This window comes from Phascolarctos cinereus, unplaced genomic scaffold, assembly GCF_003287225.1.
Source record: "Phascolarctos cinereus isolate Bilbo 61053 unplaced genomic scaffold, phaCin_HiC Scaffold_726;HRSCAF=1367, whole genome shotgun sequence".
Taxonomy (NCBI): Eukaryota; Metazoa; Chordata; class Mammalia; order Diprotodontia; family Phascolarctidae; genus Phascolarctos; species Phascolarctos cinereus.
Genome location: NW_027556098.1, coordinates 424,082,629 through 424,100,803, shown reverse-complemented (window position 1 = coordinate 424,100,803; position 18,175 = coordinate 424,082,629). Strand labels below are relative to the sequence as shown.

Here is an 18,175-nt window from a genome sequence, read left to right as displayed (position 1 = left end):
GTGGCATATAAATGGGATGGAATTCTATTATGCTGTTAAGAAATGAGGAAAAAATGATTTCAGAGACAAAGAAAGCCTTATATGAACTGATGCAAAGCAGAGTGAGCAGTTATAATAATTTATACAGTAACATCAATGCTATAAAAGGATAATTTTGAAGACTTTCATAAAGTGATGAAGAATGAAATCAGCAAAACTAGGACAAATTTCTATAACAATATTGCGAAGACAAACAACTTTGAAAGCAGTAAGAACTATGATCTATCCAAGGCCTACCTGTGATTGCAGTGGACTGATGATGAAGCATGCTATCCACTGTGGATCAGAGAGGGAATGGATTCAGGGTGCAGAATGAGGCATTTATTTTTTAACACAATCAATGAGGGAATCTGTTTTGTTTGATTTTGCATATCTGTTTCAAGGAATTTTTTTTCTTTTTTCCCCTGATGAAGCGAGGGGTATGAGAGGGAAAGAAAACAGATTTCTGTTAATTAAAAAAATAAAACTTTAATTTAAAAAACAAAAGACTTTACCTCATTCGGTAAACTTATGGAATTTTTTTCACCAGTATAAATTCTCTGATGTACAGTAGGACATCACCTTGGGAAAAAGGCTCTCCCACAGTCTTGGCTTTTCTGTAGTTTCTCACCAGGGATAAAAAATAACAGTTCAGTTATATAACGCTCTAAGGATTGCAAAGTGCTTTAAGTACATGATCTCATTTTAACCTCACCACAATCTAGTGAGGTAGGTGCGATCATCTCCATTTGACAGATTTGGAAACTGGGCCCAAAGAGATTCGATTTGCTCAGGGTCACATGGCTAGAAAGTGTCAAGAGAGAGGATCTGAACTGAAGCCTTCCTGACTCCAAGTCCAGTACTCACATCAGGCTGCCTCCAACTGTGAGGTCTCTGAAAACAAGTTAATCAAGAACCAGGACAAAAGCTTTCACATTCAATAGTCAAAGGCTTTTTCTTCAGCATTAATCCCTTCTAAATTTTCCCCTCTGGCTAAAGGCTTTTGTTCATTCATTTCACTAGTAGGCTTTCTCTCCATTATGAATTCTTTGATGTTTAATAAATGATGACCTGTGGGTAAAGCTTTTCCCACATTTAAGACATTCAAAAGGTTTCTCTCCAGTATGAATTATTTGATGTTTAATAAGTGATGGTCTATGACTAAAGTTTTTTCCACATACACTACACTCAAAGGGCTTCTCTCCAGTATGAATTCTCTGATGTGAAATAAGGGAGGTCCTGTAGCTAAATCCTTTTCCACAATCATTACACAAAAATGGTTTCTCTCCAGTGTGAGTTTTCTGATGTACTGTAAGGTGTGAGTTCTGGCTAAACGTCTTTCCACATTCTTTACACTGATAGGGTTTCTCTCCGGTATGAGTTCTCTCATGGGCAGTAAGGTGTTCCTTTCGGCTGAAGGCCTTCCCACAGTCACTGCACTCAAAGGGTTTCTCTCCAGTGTGAATTCTTTTATGTGTATTGAGCTGTCCTCTCCCAATGAAAGCTTTTCCACATTCATTACAATGATAAGGTTTTTCTCCAGTGTGAATTCTCTGATGGAGAGAAAGGTATGATTTCTGCCTAAAACCTTTCCCACATTCATCACAATGATAAAGATTCTCTCTAGTATTTACTGACTCATTTGCACCCAGGATTCCCAACTGGTTGGCTGTCTTCTTATTTTCATTAGGCTTGCGAGGTTTCTCTCCAGTATGAATTCTCTGATGCCTCATAAGATGTGCACTCTGGTTGAAGGCTCTCCCACATTCACTGCATTTATAGGGCTTCTCTCCAGTATGAATTCTCTGATGCGCTGTGAGGCTTGCCTTGTGCATGAAAGCTTTACCACATTCATTACATTCATGAGGTTTCACTCCAGTATGAAATCTCTGATGTACTGTAAGTCGTGCATTATTGATGAAGGCTTTCCCACACTGATAACATTCAAAAGGTTTTTCTCCAGTATGAATTCTCATATGTTCAATAAGATTAGCTCTTTGACTGAAAGCTTTACCACATTCCTTACAGTTATATGGTTTATTTCCAGAATGAACTCTTTGATGATAGGTAAAGGATGCCCTGTGCCTAAAGTCTTTTCCACAGTCATTACATTTGTAGGGTTTCTCTCCAGTATGAATTCTTTGATGTAAAGTAAGGCAAGAATTGTTGCTGAAAGTTTTCCCACATTCATTACATTCAAAGGGCTTCTCTCCAGTATGAATTCTCCTGTGTGCAGTAAGGTTTTCCTTTCGTCTAAATGCTTTCCCACATTCATTACAATGAAAAGGTTTTTCCCCAGTGTGCATTCTCTGATGACAAACAAAGGATGCCCTGTGTCGAAAGGCTTTCCCACATTCTTTACATTGATATGGTTTCTTTCCTGTGTGAATTCTCTGATGATGAATCATGTTTTGCCGCCCACTAAAGGCTTTCCCACATTCGTTGCATACATAAGGTTTCTCCCCAGTATGAATTCTCTGATGCAGCGTAAGACAGGAATTGTTGCCAAAGGCTTTCCCACATTCATTACATTCAAAGGGCTTCTCTCCAGTGTGAATTCTATGATGCCTGATAAGGGTTCCCCTCTGGCTGAAGGTTTTCTTACATTCATTACACTGAAAAGGCTTCTCTCCGGTATGGATTCTCAGATGATCAATAAGGCTTCCCCACTGACTAAAGGCTTTTCCACATTCATTACATATATAACGTTTCTCTCGATTACGAATTTTCTTCCGTTGAGTACGGTATGGTCTTTTGCTGAAGGCTTTCCCATGTTCGTTACGCTCATACAGCTTTTCTCCAGTATGCTGTCTACGAAACTGAATGAGATCAGAGTGATAACTAAAGGACTTTCCACATTTATTGTACTTACAAAGCATTTTCCCAAGGGGGATTCTATTATATTTAAATAGTTCTGAAAACTGTTTTATGCCCTTTGTAACTGCATGACTTTGGAGACTTTTTTCTGTGGGAGTTCTCTGTGTAGTAACAAAGACGGACTCCAGATTCAAACTTCTTCCAAATGTTTCACCTTCAGGCTTTCCATTTGTGCCCGTTACTTGTCTGGCGTGTCTCTCCGGGCTGCACTGCTGTCTTCCTAGCCTGCCATCACACCCCCAAGTTTCTCCTGCCTTGGAATACCAACTCTTTGCCAGTCTTTCCTTAGACGGTGCTCCTATAACAACATCCTGCTTGGAAGTCATGCTGTTGCTGTCACAGCTAGTCTCCTGACGATGGGAACCTGGAAAAAACCAGACATTATCAATCACCCCTGTTTTTTTGGGCTGTGCAAACAAAAATAAGGCCTAGATTCTGTTTTCACAAGATTAAGGAAAAAACAAAGTGATCTGTAAACAACTGCTAAGGGGAGAAATTGAGGAGGAAGACGGATGTGCTAAGTGGGGTAGCCTAAGACTCTGGGATCAGACACCAAGGCTTTCAGAAATCAAGATCTAGGCAGACTTGCTGAGGGCCCAAAAGACAACCAAGTGTGTGCTAACTATACATAATATACTTCAACCCAATGTGTTTCCCTTATTTTAGAAATTGGTAATTAATGCTGAAATGTCACAAAACTGTGCATTACCAACCTGTATCTGAATAACTGCTGAATCTTGTTAAGATTTTGCCTCTTATAAAATGTTAATTAGATCCATCATTTATTACTGAACTAGCTGTCAGTGAGTCACTTCTTTTTACACTCTGAATGCTTGATGCAAAGAACTATAAGCCAGAGCTCTTGATGAAGAAAGAGACACTCTGTCCAATAAGCTCCCCAAGTACCTGCTTGTACTCAGCCAATAAAGGTTAACTGCAACATCTTCTAATCCAAAATCAGAGTGGGACTCAATTTCGACTACAAACGAGTTCTGAATGAAGAGGCTAAGGCCAAGCCAATTCTATTCCAGGGTACTGAAAGCACTTTTGAGACATCCTCTGAGAACCACTGTTGATCATCTTTGGGAAAATGCCTAATGTTCAGGAAAGGAACAGATTGGCAAAGACTCTTGCATGACAAAATTCAGAACCACATCAGAGAGTGTGGGCACACCGAAAAAGAGTTGATCCCGAAGACCCACTATCAGTTCAGAAAGGACAAATCATGTACAACTCACCTCATTTTCTTTCCTGATAAAGATGGTCAAATGGCTGGGGAAGGGATGCTGCAGATATTGGGTATTTAGAGTTAAGCAAGGCATTTCACAAAGTCTGCCACATTATCTCCAAACGAAATGGTGAAGGAGGGTCTGGGTGACAGACAAACTTTATCAGGCTGGATAACTGACAGTGAAGGGATAAGTGAAGGGATAAATGACAACGTGCTGAGTAGTCTTAAGTCTCACACTACAGACAGAAAAGGTAGCAAAGGAGAGTAGAAATAATGCTGGCCTTGGACTCGGGAGTTTTTCTTGACTCCAAAATCAGATACTTTGGGGAAGACAGGAGGAATGAGGTTGCAAGGTAACCTATTTCCTTAATAACCACCTCAAAAGAGCAAAATTACCTTAATTACATTAAACTAAAAGAATTTTGTACAAACAAAACCAATGCAAGCCAGATTAGAAGGAAAGCAGAAAGCTAGGAAACAATTTTTACAAGTATCTTTGATAAAGGCCTCATTTCTCAAACATACAGAGAACTCAGTCAAATTTCTAAGAATACAAGTCATTCCTCAATTGATAAAATGGTCAAAGGATAGGAACAGGTAGTTTTCAGATGAAGAAATCAAAGCTATCTACAATCACATAAAAAATCCTCTACATCTCTATTAATTATATAAATGCAAATTAAAACAACTTTGAAGTACTACCTCATATCTATCAGATTGGTTAATGTGATAGAAAAGGAAAATAATACAGGTATCCCTTCCACATCGCAATTTTCCCCATCAAGGTTTTAATATATTGCAGGCTAGCATAAGAAACTGAATGGGTATTTTTTGGAAGTTCATGGAAGCTGCAGATGACACGCAAATGCTGGTAGATGACACAGAGAAAAAGTTTAGGAACTCAGAAATGCACAAAACATATGTACAGTACTGTATAAGATCAACATATTTTATCTTTTAATCCCATAATAACTCAGACTTTTTCTCTGGGACAAAGGGAGAGTCAAAAAAATTCTACACGGATTTTCCAGATCCCAGGGGCTCCATGCCCCTAATTCCCACAATGTAGAAGGGATGACTATAAATGTTGGAGAACATGTGGGAAAACTGGGATACTAACACACTTTGTTGGTGGAGTTAAGAACTGATCCAACCATTCTGAAGAGCCAGCTGGAGCTATGCCCAAAGGCAATCAGCCAGCAATACCGCTTCTAGGTCTGTCTCCCAAGCAGATCATAAGAAAGGGAAAAGGGCGCACAAGGACAAAAGTATTTACAGCAGCTCTTTCTGTGATGGCTGAGAATTGGAAATCAAAGGGATGCCCATCCACTGGGGAATGGCTGAACAAGCTGTGGTAGATAACTGTAATGCAATATTACTGTACTCTAAGAAATGACAATCAGGATGATTTCAGACAAACCTGGAAAGACTCACATGAACTGATGCTGAGAGAAATGAGCAGAACCAGGAGAACACTGTACACAGTAACAGCAACACCGTGCAATGATCAACTATGATTGACTTGGCTCTTCTCAGCAATGCAAGGATCTAAGACAATTCCAAAAAACTCATGATCGAAAATGCTATCCACATCCAGAGAAAGAACTGATGGAGTCTGAATGCTGATGGAAGCATACTATTTTCTCTTTATTTTTTTCTTGGTTTTTTCCTTTTGTAAATTCTATTTTTTTTTTTGGCAAACTGTTTCTTCTTTTACAACATGACTAATACGGAAATAAGTTTTATATGACTGCACATATATAACCTAGATCAAATTGCTTACCATCTTAGGGAGGGGAGAGGGAAGGAAGAAGGAAGAAAATATGGAACTCAAAATTTTATAAAAAATGAATGTTAAAAAAAGAGCAATATAAAAAAAAGAGCAATATTACCTTCAAACACTTGGTTTATTTTTTAAAATGAAGAAACAAAGTCTGACTCAATTTTTAAAAGGTAAGGATCAATGAAGCTGAGGAAAAAATGCCAAAAGGAAAACATACTGGTACATCAGTGGTAATACCAGAAACAAAGTTACAATTTTCTCAAAACACAACAAAAATGCGCTTCTGGCATAGTTGTAAGAATTGGTTCAGCTATTATGAAAACCAATTTGGAATTAGATCCCAAAAGTCACTAAACTGGGAAAACTCTTGGATCCACTGATACCATTACTGTGCTCCAAAGAGATCAGAGAAACAGGAAAAGGAAACATATGTACAAAATTCATAGCAGCTCTTTTTATATTGGCAAAGAACTGGAATCTAAGGTGATACCTAGCAATACGGGCTGAAAAAAATTATCTCATGTAAATGAATGAAATATTGATGTTACTCTACAAGAAATGGTGGAGGAAAGAGACAGTTTCAGAGAAATCTAGGAAGACTAGTACAAAACGAATCCAAAGAAGTGAGCCAAAAGAGGATAAGAGTTATCCAGTAACAACAACACTGTAAAGACAAACAACTGGGAAAGGTTTAAGAAATCTGATCGTGGCAATGGCCAACTGCGATCAGAAAGGACAGAAGAAGCCACGCTGCTGCCACCTGCAGGCCAAGGGGCCAGGCTTGAAGAGCACAGACAAGGTGAAAATGTGTTCTGCTTAACTGTGCGTTACAAGGGTTTAATTTTTCCTAATTTTTTTTCATTTATGGCTTATGAAAAGTGGGAAGGAGAGAAAAGATATGCTTTTTAATTGAAAAGAGCTAAATTAAAAAACAAACCCCACAATAAAATGGTAAATAAACCCAATGAAAAAGTATTCTTTCTATACCAGATCTGTGATTTCATTAGAGTAGGGAACTCCTCATGAAGAACTCTTTTATTGATGCAGATAAAACTTTCTCTTCATTGTCAAGTCTTAGGAAATGGCTACTTGGGGCATGCTCTGAGAAATTCAATGATTCGCCCGGGACCCAAGAGACAGAATGCAGCAGAGGCAGAATCTGAACCCAGGTCTTCCTGAGTCCAAGGCCAAATCTCTATTCACTAAATCATGCCTCTTACAGAAGGAATCGTGTGACTACAAAATCTTAGGACAAGATGAAGATGGAAGTAATAGTTAAAAATAGCCACAGAAAACATAAACAAAATATCAGACAACGAAGAAACAGTTTGCAAAAAAAAAAATAGAATTTACATGAAAAAAATAAAATGAAAGTAGTATGCTTCAATCAGCATTCAGACTCCAACATTTCTTTCTCTGGATGTGGACAGCATTTTCCATCACATCAGATACAAAAATGGCAAAAGCGAGAGGAAAAATAAAACCCCCACAAGAAATGGAAAAATGAGCTCAAAAATGATTCACTTGGAAAACTACTGGAAATCTAAGACAAAATGATGGTTCAGAAGGTGGCAACAATGAGAAAAATTTAAGAATGTCCAAGAATTCAAAACCAAAGAGTTAAGACGACTAGCTCCAGCAAGCTAAACCTTACCCAGCATAATGATGTGGCAGAAGGAAGACACACCACAAAACAGCCAGCATTTCTCTCTCTCTCCCCCTCCCCTCCTTTTGGTCTCTCTCCCTCCTTCCTGTTGTGTGTGTACATGCCACTTCACAGAATTACACAAAGTGAGGACATAAACTCATGTGAAGACTAGACAGACATCAACACCCAAGAATTATTAAGAAACAAAAAGGATTAAGTGACACTTGCATTGCTACTTCTCAAATTGTCGGCTAAAGCAGCAATAACTAAAATCTGGTCCTGGGTGAAAAAACAGAAAAACAGAATAGGACAAATTCCAGAATTACAACCGAGGTCACAAAATAGAATAATAAGATTTGGCTAAATCGAAGCTGACCAAACAATGGGGAGGAGAATGACTCTTCAATAAAACCTTTTTATCAGTGTTTTCCAGGTGATAAAAAAGCTGGGAGATCCTTGAATTGATGGACGGCCCAGGCAAGAGCCAAAGAAATCCTGAAATGTTCAAATGGGCCAATCTGATAAAGAAAACGAAAAACCCTCTCCTTGAGCAGTTCAGCTGAAAAAGGCCCGAGGACCTTAGTGGACATCATGCTTGGTAAGTGACTCCACGGTCACCCTGAGAGGCCCCCGGCGAGACGCAGATCCCACTCTATGCTGGCCTAGATGACCACACTGGGACACTATGATGTACCGGAAAGCAGTCAGGGGAAGGTGACTAGGGAAACAAAGGATGACAAGATTTTACCATACGAAGATCAGGTGATGAAGGAAATAGGGATGTCAAAAGGTTTTTTGCTCTAAAAAGTTCAAATTTAGGGGTGGATATTCTATCCGAATTCAGATGGCTGAAGGGCCAGACTTGCTCTGTATAGCCCCAGAGCACAGAAGAAGCAAAGATGGACCAAGTCCCAGAGGCAGATTTTGGATCACAGAAGGAAGCAGAACGTGAAGCCTTCAGACAGGTGGTTTCCCTTTCACTTGCTGGGGACACTGCCCCAAGGGATTATGGCCCAGGATGACATGGACAGGACGGTTTTTGAACTCTATATCAACTGTGAGACCTTGGTAGGGAAACACAGATTGCAGTGTGGCCAAAAGTACGCAATCACATCCATCTCACAAATTCCAAATCAAGGATCTGAAACAGTTTCCATTTTAAAGACACTTGTAGGATCTACTTAGGATAATTGTAGAGGCAAAAATTCTCACCTATCACACAAGTAGGAATCAATGGGGACAAGATAGCTGGCCCTGAACCGACAAAGAAGAAAGTTTGCCACCACCACAGGCAAGACTTCCAAAGTAAACAGGGCAGTGCAGCTTGTAAATAAAAATGGTTCTGATGAAAATCTGCAGTCCTCAAGGTACAAATGGCAAGCATCCTACTGACTGGCACTTCTCCAAAGCAGAATGTTCCTGAGCACTTGCACAGAAGCCTCGCAGGCCCCCTAACTCTGCTGCTGCTGCTGTCACCATTAGGTCACTCCCCGGGCCTCCCTTCTCCTCACTCACCTGGACAAGTGGTCCTGGAGGCTCCTCGCCGGGGCACCCAGGGGGTTTCTCCCCTCTCGAGGCGGCAGATCACCTCGGGTTTGGAAAGCGAAGTCCTGCTCAGGCAGAGAAACAGAAAAGCAGATGAAGCAGGCCCAGAGGGTGGTAGAAAGGTTCTCTGAGGGAATGTCTCCCAAACATGGTCTGGGTTCAGAAAGACAGTTAGTGCATCTGACCCACTCCCCACTGGAGTGGGACTTTTCACGTCTTCCCACTTCTGCCCTGACACTTTACTGAAGGATCTTTGGCCTGAGGCTGCTGACAGTTGGGCACCTGTTGCCCTGGTCAGCACACTGCACCTGGCCTTTCATACAAACAAGAGCCTTTCCCCCAGAAGCAGGGAACAGAGCCATAAAGGTCTCTGGAGCCTCCCCACATCAGCTCTTCTTAAATATTCCCGCCCAGAAAAGCCAAAAGTTCAGAGAGGCATGTTAGGTGCCTTCCTCCCATGTCCCTGCAGGCTTCACCAAGAGAGAATCCAAAGCCACCCAGCGGAGCATCCATTCCAGGGGGTGGCCGTGCTTACCCACAGAGACCAGGTTCTCATAGTTCTCCAGCATCACGTCCCTGTACAGGTCCCTCTGGGCCGGGCTCAGGCGTCTCCACTCCTCCCGGGTGAAGTCCACGGCCACGTCCCTGAACATCAGTGCCGCCTGCAACAGCAAACACATCCCTGCTCAGCCTGCGGTCATACTGCATGTAGACCATGGAGAAAACATGGAGTTACCAGAATTTATAAGGCGTTCTTTTAGAAGGGGCAGCTAGATGGTATAGTGGGTAGAGCACCTGGCCTAGAGTCAGGAAGATTCCTCTTCCTGAGTTCAAATCTCACCTCAGTCCCTTATTAGCTGTGTGACCCTGAGCAAGCCACTTCACCCTGTTTGCCTCAGTCTCTTCATCTGCAAAATGAGCTAGAGGAGGAAATGGCAAACCACTCCAGTATCTTTGCCAAGAAAACCCCAAATGAGGTCATGAAGAGTCAGACATGACTGAAAAATGGCTAACCCACAACACACATAAGGAGTTCTCAATGCATTGACAGTTTGGGCTATTTCACATCCAGTACTGACCACCACCTCCTCAGTTCATGCCACACTTAGCCTCACATCGATAGCCTTTTTGTGACTCGAATTCACCCTACAAATTACCTCCAAACTGAGTCCCAAGGGAGGTATACACTACAAAGTACCACAGCACACAAAGAAAATCCACATACATCGACTGATGTGACCCAAGCTTGCACACCCAACTCTTTATCCCTTATTAGCAAGCCCGTTCTCCATTACTGACCCCACTGCTCTGGGGGAGACAGTCTGAGAGAGGCCAGATCCCAAGAGTAACATAATGAAGTACAACACGTTCTCCCATCTCCAAGCACTCAGGCCCCTCAGCTTTTTCTCCCAAACCACAGCTCATTTCAGACAGTGAAGACTCGGTTACCACTCCCTTACTATCACACATATTTACCCAACACTTCACTGTGTGCAGATGAGCACAGTGCTGGGTGCCGGGGGACCTACAGAGCCTCACAGAGCTCACAATCTAATGAGGGATTGGGGAGAGGTGCATTTAGTAAGCCCCTCACTACACCCGGCACAGAGGTAAGTGAGGGGGGGATACAAAGTTCACGAATCATGAGGCTCAGGTCCTGGCAAGTCCTCCCGGTGGGCAGAGCTGCCAACTCAGTGACTGGCACATTAGGGAGGCCTAAGGGATGGGCCCAGTAAGAGCTGCATCTCTGCTGACTTCTGGAAGGTGGCCGAGGGTCCTGCCCAAGTTGTCTGGGGCTTGAAGGGAACAGGACTGGATAACTAAAGGCTCTCTCTTTTGGGGTCAGAATCAGTAGAGGAATTTTGCTGATGCCTCCTTCTGCATTCAGTTGTGAGGCATAGCAGCAGTCATGAAAGACATCCTCCATTCTCTGAAGAATCACTACGATGCTGGCTTTAGGGGAACAGCTGGGAAAGGCATTCATTGAGTCCAGGAGTCATACATCCTAACAAATGGCCGATCACCAAAATGCAGAAGCAAATCACAAAGGCCAATCAGGGATGGAAAGAAAGTTAGGAAACAACTTAGAGAGCTGTAGAGGTGCAACTGAAAATTAATTAAAATGATTAATAACTTCAGCCAAGTAGCAAGTTAGAAAATAAACCCACAAAAGTCATCAGCATTTCTGTATACTATTAACAAAACCTAGCAGGAAGAGATAGAAAAAGAAAATCCAGGGGGCAGCTAGGTGGTGCAGTGGATACAGCACCGGCCCTGGAGTCAGGAGGACCGGAGTTTAAATCCTACCTCCGATACATAACGCTTACTAGCTGTGTGACCCTGGGCAAGTCACTTATCCCCAACTGTCTCACAAAAAAAGAATCCATTTAAAATAGCTACAAAGTATATCAAGTATCTGGGATCCCACCTACCAAGACACAGACAGAAGTTATAATGAATATAACTACAAGATACTCTTCACAGAAAAAAAGGAAGACGAATAATCGTAGGAAAAAATTAATTCTTTCTGGATGGATACCAATATAATTAAAATGATGAAACTATCAATTAAATTACAGATTTACTATCACTTACTATGAAACCACTAAGGAGTTGCTCGAACTAGACAACACATTAACAAAATTCATTTGAAGGAACAAGAGGCCCCCCCCTCAAAAAATCAAGGCAAACAATGGAAAAAATATTTAGGGGATTAGTCTGTTAAAAACCAAAGCTACTCAGCTCTGGCTTGCTTCCCTTTCTATCTCGAGATCATAGCTCAGCTCCCTAAATCTAAGATCAATGATTCATTTCCTGTTTGCACATTCAAAGACGTAACTTGTGCTTTGCCCACCGAAGCTGGGTGAAATCCTGCCGAGGGAAGCAAACACAAGCCACGGGCTCGAGGTCACACACGTTCCCAAGGTCTCGGGCCTCTGGCCGGGTCAGCCCCGACTACTGAGCACCTTGGTAGGCTGGACCCAGCGACTCCGACTGTGAGAAATGCTTGATCTCTTGATCATTCTGAGATGGGGAGGAAGTGAGCAGGGGACTGCCCCTGAGATTTCCTCAGGGTGGAGAAACTCCCTTACCACAGGCTAGATTGCAGTTCCAGTGAGAAAGGTCTGGGGCCTTTAGTGGACCCAGCAAGCTCACTGGGCCTGCCAGAAGACCACTGACAAGAGGAACCTGGGCTGCATAAGAGAGGAGTTGTGTCTACACTCCTACTGGAGTGGCAACCACTCCACTCCACTAACTTTGCCAAGAAAACCCCAAATGGGCTCATGGAGCTGCTCTATATTTCCTGTCTCGAGAGCTGCCTGGGGGTCTCTAGGCCAGTATGGCCAGAGTGGGACATCTTCCACCCAGGTCTTCCTCACTTAGAGGCCTGCTGTCTGGCCATCCCAGCATACCAGCTCTTATCTGAATCCTATCTGGGAAGACTATATGTGTTTGAAACTCATTTTTCAGCAAAGTGAGAACTAGCTCAATCACATTACTACTTTGGATGAGGACTTAACTTTAGCATCTTTTAATAAAGAGAAAAGAAAAATACACAGAAGGCTGACAAACAAGGTCAAAATGCATGAGGGAGAGAGGATATTCCATCTACAGATGTGACCAGAGAAAGAAGCAGAGACTTTAATCTACAAGTAACTCTCAGTCACAGACACAAAATTAATTAAAGAATGGGAACAGAATAATATTCCCTGCTTGAGCCACCAGCAATCTCCTCATGGCCCAATCTGCTGGCCTGTCCCCAGCCTCCCTGGGGGCTCTCTTGGCTCTCCTCCCTGTCTGACTGCTCTTTCTCAGCTGCCTCTACCACAGCATCGCCTGCACCCAAGGGCCTGCCTGCCCTTGGCCTTCTTCTCTTCTCTTTCTCCAGTCTCTCACTTGGTGACCTCCCATGCATTCCACTCCCATTTCTACGCAGCTCACCACCTTTTGCCTGGTGATGCCTTTCGGACGACCAGAGTGACATCCGGCTCATTTATCTTCCCCCTAAACCCTCCCCATCTCCGCTGACCTCAATCATCCAGGCTCCCAACCCTCTGCCCCATCCCATGCCCAAGCAGCTGAGAAATCCTGCCATAACCCCCTCCACGCCATCTCTCATCAGGCCCTTCTAACTTCAATCTTCCCCTCTAGGGCCCTCCCCCTTGGCTCCTGGTTCTGCCTTCAGGGGCCAACAAGAACATTCTCATGCCTCCTTCATGTGATGGCCCATCAGATCTTGAAAACAGTGACCCTGGGCCCCTACACCTCTACGTTGTTGTTCAGTTCTTTTTCAATCTTGCCCAATTCTCTGTGACCCCGTTTGGGGTTTTCTCGGCAAAGTTAGTGGAGTGGGTGCCACTCCAGTAGGAGTGTAGACACAAATCCTCTCTTATGCAGCCCAAGTTCCTCTTACCAGTGGCCTTTTCTGGCAGGGATGGTGAGCTTGCTGGGGTCCATTACAGGCCCCAGGTCTTTCTCAATGGAACTGCAATCTAGGCAAGTCACCTTCACCATGGGATGTGTGGGATTTCCCATTTCTCCCTCAGCTTCACAGCATTCTCTCTGGCCCAGCTTCTAGGCCTGTCCCTCTCTGCGTAGACCCTTCACGCAATCTAAATGATCAGCAGCGATCTTGGCTGCCTGGAGGCCTAGGCTCTCTGAGGAATGAGTCCACCCAGGGCCCACTCTCGAAGGCCTCTGAAATCCTTGAGACCTGAGATGACACAAGGGTTCTGGCCTGGATGACTTATCAATAGTCTAGCACCATGAGAAAAATCCAGTGTTCTGGGGAGGAGTGAGACTGAGATCCCTAGATGGAACCAGGGTGGGCAAAGAAGAGCAAAGTTCAAGTCAACAAGTCAATCTATACTTGGAATGAAGAAATCTTAACTCACCTGAGGCATGGCTGAAAGGAGCCCTGAAGTCATTGTTGCCTCTTTGAGGATCCTTTGAGGGGGAGAAGGCAGAGCTATAGGAGGAAAAAGAAGCCATGAGGGCAATGAAACCTGCCCCACAGAACTCAAACCCACTAGGACAGAAGGGGGGAGGGTGTCAAACACCTGTCCATCACCCCCCCACCCCACTCCCTACCAGTAAGAGGTCAAATCAAAGCCAGACCAGCCCTGAATCCTTCCAGAGTCTGAGAAGAGCCAAAGATCCCCAGAGTGGAGGGCCCAAGCCTGCCCAGGGCTGGCAAGCAATTCCAGGTGGCTGAACTCTGGGCCCGGAACGAGGGTCCAAGGCAGAGCCCTGAGCTGGGGGGTGGGGCATGACAGGGTTGAACCCTTCTCCACTGTTCAGATCTGTTTCCTTCCTAGGGCTCAGGACAGGGGATGTCCAGCCGGCAGATAACAACTGCCTGTGCTTCCTCCCCTCCCACTATCTGCAGTCCAACCTCCAACCTCATCACCCCCCCAAACTGCCCTCATTCTCTCCATGCTCCTCCCCTTCCTGGGCCGGTTCACCTTCTAACCTTGGGCCCCTCAGGGCTTGGTCCTGGCCCTCTTCCCTTCTCCCTCTATCCAACTTCACTGGATGATCACATCAATGACCATCTCTATGCTGACGATCTCAAATCCACCTAGCCAGCCAGACCTCTCCACTGACCTCCAATCTCCCAGCTCCAACTGCCCTTCAGACATCTTGAACTGGACGTCCAGCAGACATCTGAAACTCAACATGTTCAAACAGAACCTGTTATCTTTTCCCCTAAACCCTCCCCACCCCCTTTTACTGTAGAGGGAACCCCCCAGCCTCCCACCTAGGAGTCCTCCTGGATTCCTCACTCTCTCTCACTGCTCCCCACCCCCATATCCAATATGGTGTCAAGACCCATCAATCCTTCCCATTACCTCTGAATTCGCCCCCTCCTCTCCTCTCCTCTGCCGCCACCCCCGCCCCGCCGGTGCAGGCCCTCATTACCTAGGCCTGGTCTATGGCAATAGCTGCACAGGGTCTCCCTGCCTCCAGTCTTTCCCCACTCCAATTCATCCTCCATTCAGCCATAAAAGTGATGTCACGCCCCACTCAACAGAGTGCAGCGGCTCCCTATTGCCTCCCAGATCAAACACACAATGGTCTGCTTGGCAATCAAAACCCTTTGCAGCCCGGCCCCAGTCCCCTCCCCCTCTTCTGGTCCTCGCATGCCCAAGACATACTCTCTGGTCAGTGACACTGGCCTCCCGGCCTCCCCAGCTCCTCTAAAACACGACTCTTCATCTCCCGCCCCCGAGCACCTTCCCCAGCTGAGCCCCACGCCTGGAATATTCTCCCTCGCCTTGGCCTGCTGGCTGCATTCACATTCCAGCTAAAATCCCAGCCACAGAGAGCCACCTCCCTCGACCCTCCCTTGTGCCAGTGGCTTCCCTCGGGGCATCTCCGATTTCTCCGGTGTCTTTCTCACCCAGCCCCAGCTCTCTGCGCCATGTTTGTGCTTTTCTTTGTAGCTCCTAATGGTTAGCACAGCACGTGGCACCGAGTACACACTGAATGGACATGGTAAAGGACCTGGCCAACATCGCTGCTGAGCGGCCCAGCAATAACAGGAGACCCTGGCTCATCGGCAGGGGGCATATCAGGGTCTCCACTACAGTGGCTGACCTCTCTGGGAGGGGGTTATCTGGGCCATGACTAACAGAGCAGACAAAGTAATGGGGGACAAGAGAGCTTCACAGAGAGTGATGCTATCGGGGAGGCAGCTGAGCCCACAGGGAAGATCCGAAGTCAGGAGACCCAGCTAGACTCCTACCAGCCTCCAATCTGGCTGTGAGATCTGGCTGCTCTGAGACTCAGTTTCTCTATCTGTAAAATGAAAAAGCCCTACCTGCATGACGGGCGAGAAAGTGAGGCCAGGAGAGAAGGCCAGAAGCTGCTGGCAGAGAATGGTTGTCCCATGGGGCTCCTGAGGGACCAGACATCTGCGTAGGGACCACTGTCCTCACTGACGCCCGCCCACCCACCCGAAGCAGAGGATACAGGAGAGGAAAAACTGATGTGGGAATAAACGGCTGGCTGAGAAAGGGGTGTGGGGACCTGACCCGGCTTTCTGGATCATGGCATACAATAAAGGCCGGGGCTCCTGAGTAGGCCTGGGGGACTCCTTCCGGGGGAGGTGAGCTGGCAGCCTGTAGTCCCAGGGCAGCCAGGTGGCTCTGTGGGTACAGCACAAGTTCAAATCTGGCCTCTGATTCCTATTCGATGTGTGAGCCTGGGCAAGTCACACCTTTTGCCTCGGTTTCTCCATCTCTACAGTGGGGATAACAACACCTACCTTTCAGGGTTGCTGTGAGATAAGACTTGTAAAGCTTTGCAAACCTTTAAACACTATGCAAATGCTAGCTACTACTACTTTTTCAGGCTCACGTACCTAAATTGTGCCCAATGGGAGGACGCTTCACATACCATCTTGTCCAAGTGCAGCCCAGCCACTTACCCAAGGGGCCTGGACAAGGCAGGGATCTTCACGCTCGCTGGATGGTGCACAAACATCTCTCTACATTCCCTCTAAGTCTGGATTCTGTATACGGACCCATTCAAAGAGCCCACCCATCAACATTTCAAATGAATATGGATTTTTTTCTTCTCTCAAGTGAATCGATCACTCTCCCCTTGGGAATGCGGGAGAGGAGATGGTAGGAATATCTGGAATATTATTTCCATTAAGAAAAATGCTCCACAAAGCCACAGACAGAGCTGTGTCAGATGCTCCAGATACCAGTGCCTCGGTTGCCTAGAAACAGCCTTCCTGAGCCCTCCCACAGGAGCCAGGGACGCTGGAGCAGGGCTTCTCAGCCTTCCTTCGCATGGTTACTGAATTAGTAAAGCAAATGGGGGGGAGGGGGAGAGGAAGGAAAAGAGGAAGGGGGGAAGGAAGGAGAGAGGGTGAGAAAGAGAGGGAAGGAGGGAAAGAGATGGGGAGGGGGAAGGAGGAGAGAGGAAGAGAGAGAGAAGGGGAAGGAGTGAGAAGGAGATACAGAGGTGGGGAGGAGAGAGGGAGAGAGCCCCGCATTACTGCCTCTTGTCAACACCACCAACGCAGTCTGCGTCCTACACAGTGGGAGGGCGCATTCTGGTCTAATGGTGTCTTCTCTGGGCCACGAAAGGACAGTCATACACTCCGTTTGGCCTCTACAGCCCTTCCAACTATTCTGGAGGCTCGGCTTACCTGGCTCCTCCCCAGGGGCTCTAGGACCCAACTCTCGGGCCTCCAGGCTGCTTCTCCAGTCCGTGACGTGACTGTCCCATGCTGGGAAGGTTCTCTGTCCTGAATCAGTCAACAAACATTTATTATGCACCCACTGTGTGCCAGGCACTGTGCTCAGCACAAGGGTCCAAGTACAGTGGTCGCACCATCTTTTTCTCCCATTGCACTGTGAGCTCGAGGGCAGGGAACATGTTTTGCCTTTTCTCTGTGGCCACAGCATGTGGCATGGTGCCGAGCACAAGTAGGTACTTAATAAATGCTTATTAACTGATGGAAAATGATGCCAATCAGGTACTACAATAACAAAGTCATGTTGCAATGGAAAGAATCTGGACAGAAGATCAGAAGAACTGGGTTCAAGCTCTGTGTGACCTTGGATAAGTCCCATCTGCTGTTGGAGCCTCGGTGTCCTTGCCTGTAAAATGACAGGCTTGGCTTCGGTCTCCGAGCTCCTGGAAGGAAATCAAGAGCCGGCACCATGCTTTCCACCAGCTGGAGGACTAAGTTCAGATGCCCAGACCCCCTGACGGGGGAAAACATGGGACCGACAGAAAGAGTGGAGGCCAGCGGAGACAGGGTCAGAGACACGAGGGAGACCACAGACACCGTCAGATGAGAAAGAGGGCTGGCCAGAGGCAACCCGAGACAGGCGCTCCAGATGAGGAAATGAGGTGGATCAGACAGGACCCTCGCCCACTGACCGTGAGCCTGGTGGGTGGCCCAATGGACTAAGGCCACCTGCAGAAACACGCCACCCCCCCCCACACCAAGCCCTCTTCTGCCATCAGAACGTGAGCGTCCCAAGGGCAGAGACAGCATCACTGACAACAGGCAGTAAGTGCTTCCTACAATCCTTTCTCTATCCACAGG

General features: G+C 45.7%; 2 protein-coding genes across 3 annotated transcripts in view; both read right to left on the bottom strand.

Annotated features, from left to right (window-relative positions):
• Positions 1-491: 491 nt before the first annotated feature.
• Positions 492-18,175, bottom strand: part of LOC110197901 (uncharacterized) — a 57,640-nt gene continuing 39,956 nt past the window's right edge. The window contains 2 exon segments of the mRNA XM_020971949.2: positions 492-3,259; positions 9,073-9,410. Coding sequence (XP_020827608.2) covers positions 984-3,259; positions 9,073-9,410 — 2,614 coding nt within the window. The 3' untranslated portion in view covers positions 492-983.
• LOC110197818 (uncharacterized) lies at positions 9,528-17,790 on the bottom strand. 2 transcript variants are annotated; one of them, XM_020971864.2, is made up of 4 exons: positions 17,267-17,790; positions 14,710-14,775; positions 13,998-14,071; positions 9,528-9,764 (listed from the first exon to the last, which is right to left on the bottom strand). In XM_020971864.2, exons 1-4 carry the CDS (start codon positions 17,691-17,693, stop codon positions 9,543-9,545), a joined length of 789 nt encoding a protein of 262 aa, XP_020827523.2. In that variant the 5' UTR covers positions 17,694-17,790; the 3' UTR covers positions 9,528-9,542. The 2 variants fall into 2 exon arrangements, with proteins under 2 accessions (XP_020827523.2, XP_078002557.1); XM_078146431.1 differs by having other exon boundaries at positions 14,710-14,769; positions 17,267-17,789.

What these genes read in the sequence shown, in the direction of transcription:
- LOC110197818 (XM_020971864.2), bottom strand. Translation starts at nt 17,693, where the DNA reads ATGGGACTTATCCAAGGTCACACAGAGCTTGAACCCAGTTCTTCTGAT. An exon ending in AGCCCCTGGGGAGGAGCCAG is followed by an intron (nt 14,776 to 17,266) that starts GTAAGCCGAGCC and finishes GAACATGTTGAG; the next exon opens with TTTCAGATGTCTGCTGGACG. An exon ending in TCCTTTCAGCCATGCCTCAG is followed by an intron (nt 9,765 to 13,997) that starts GTGAGTTAAGAT and finishes TTGCTGTTGCAG; the next exon opens with GCGGCACTGATGTTCAGGGA.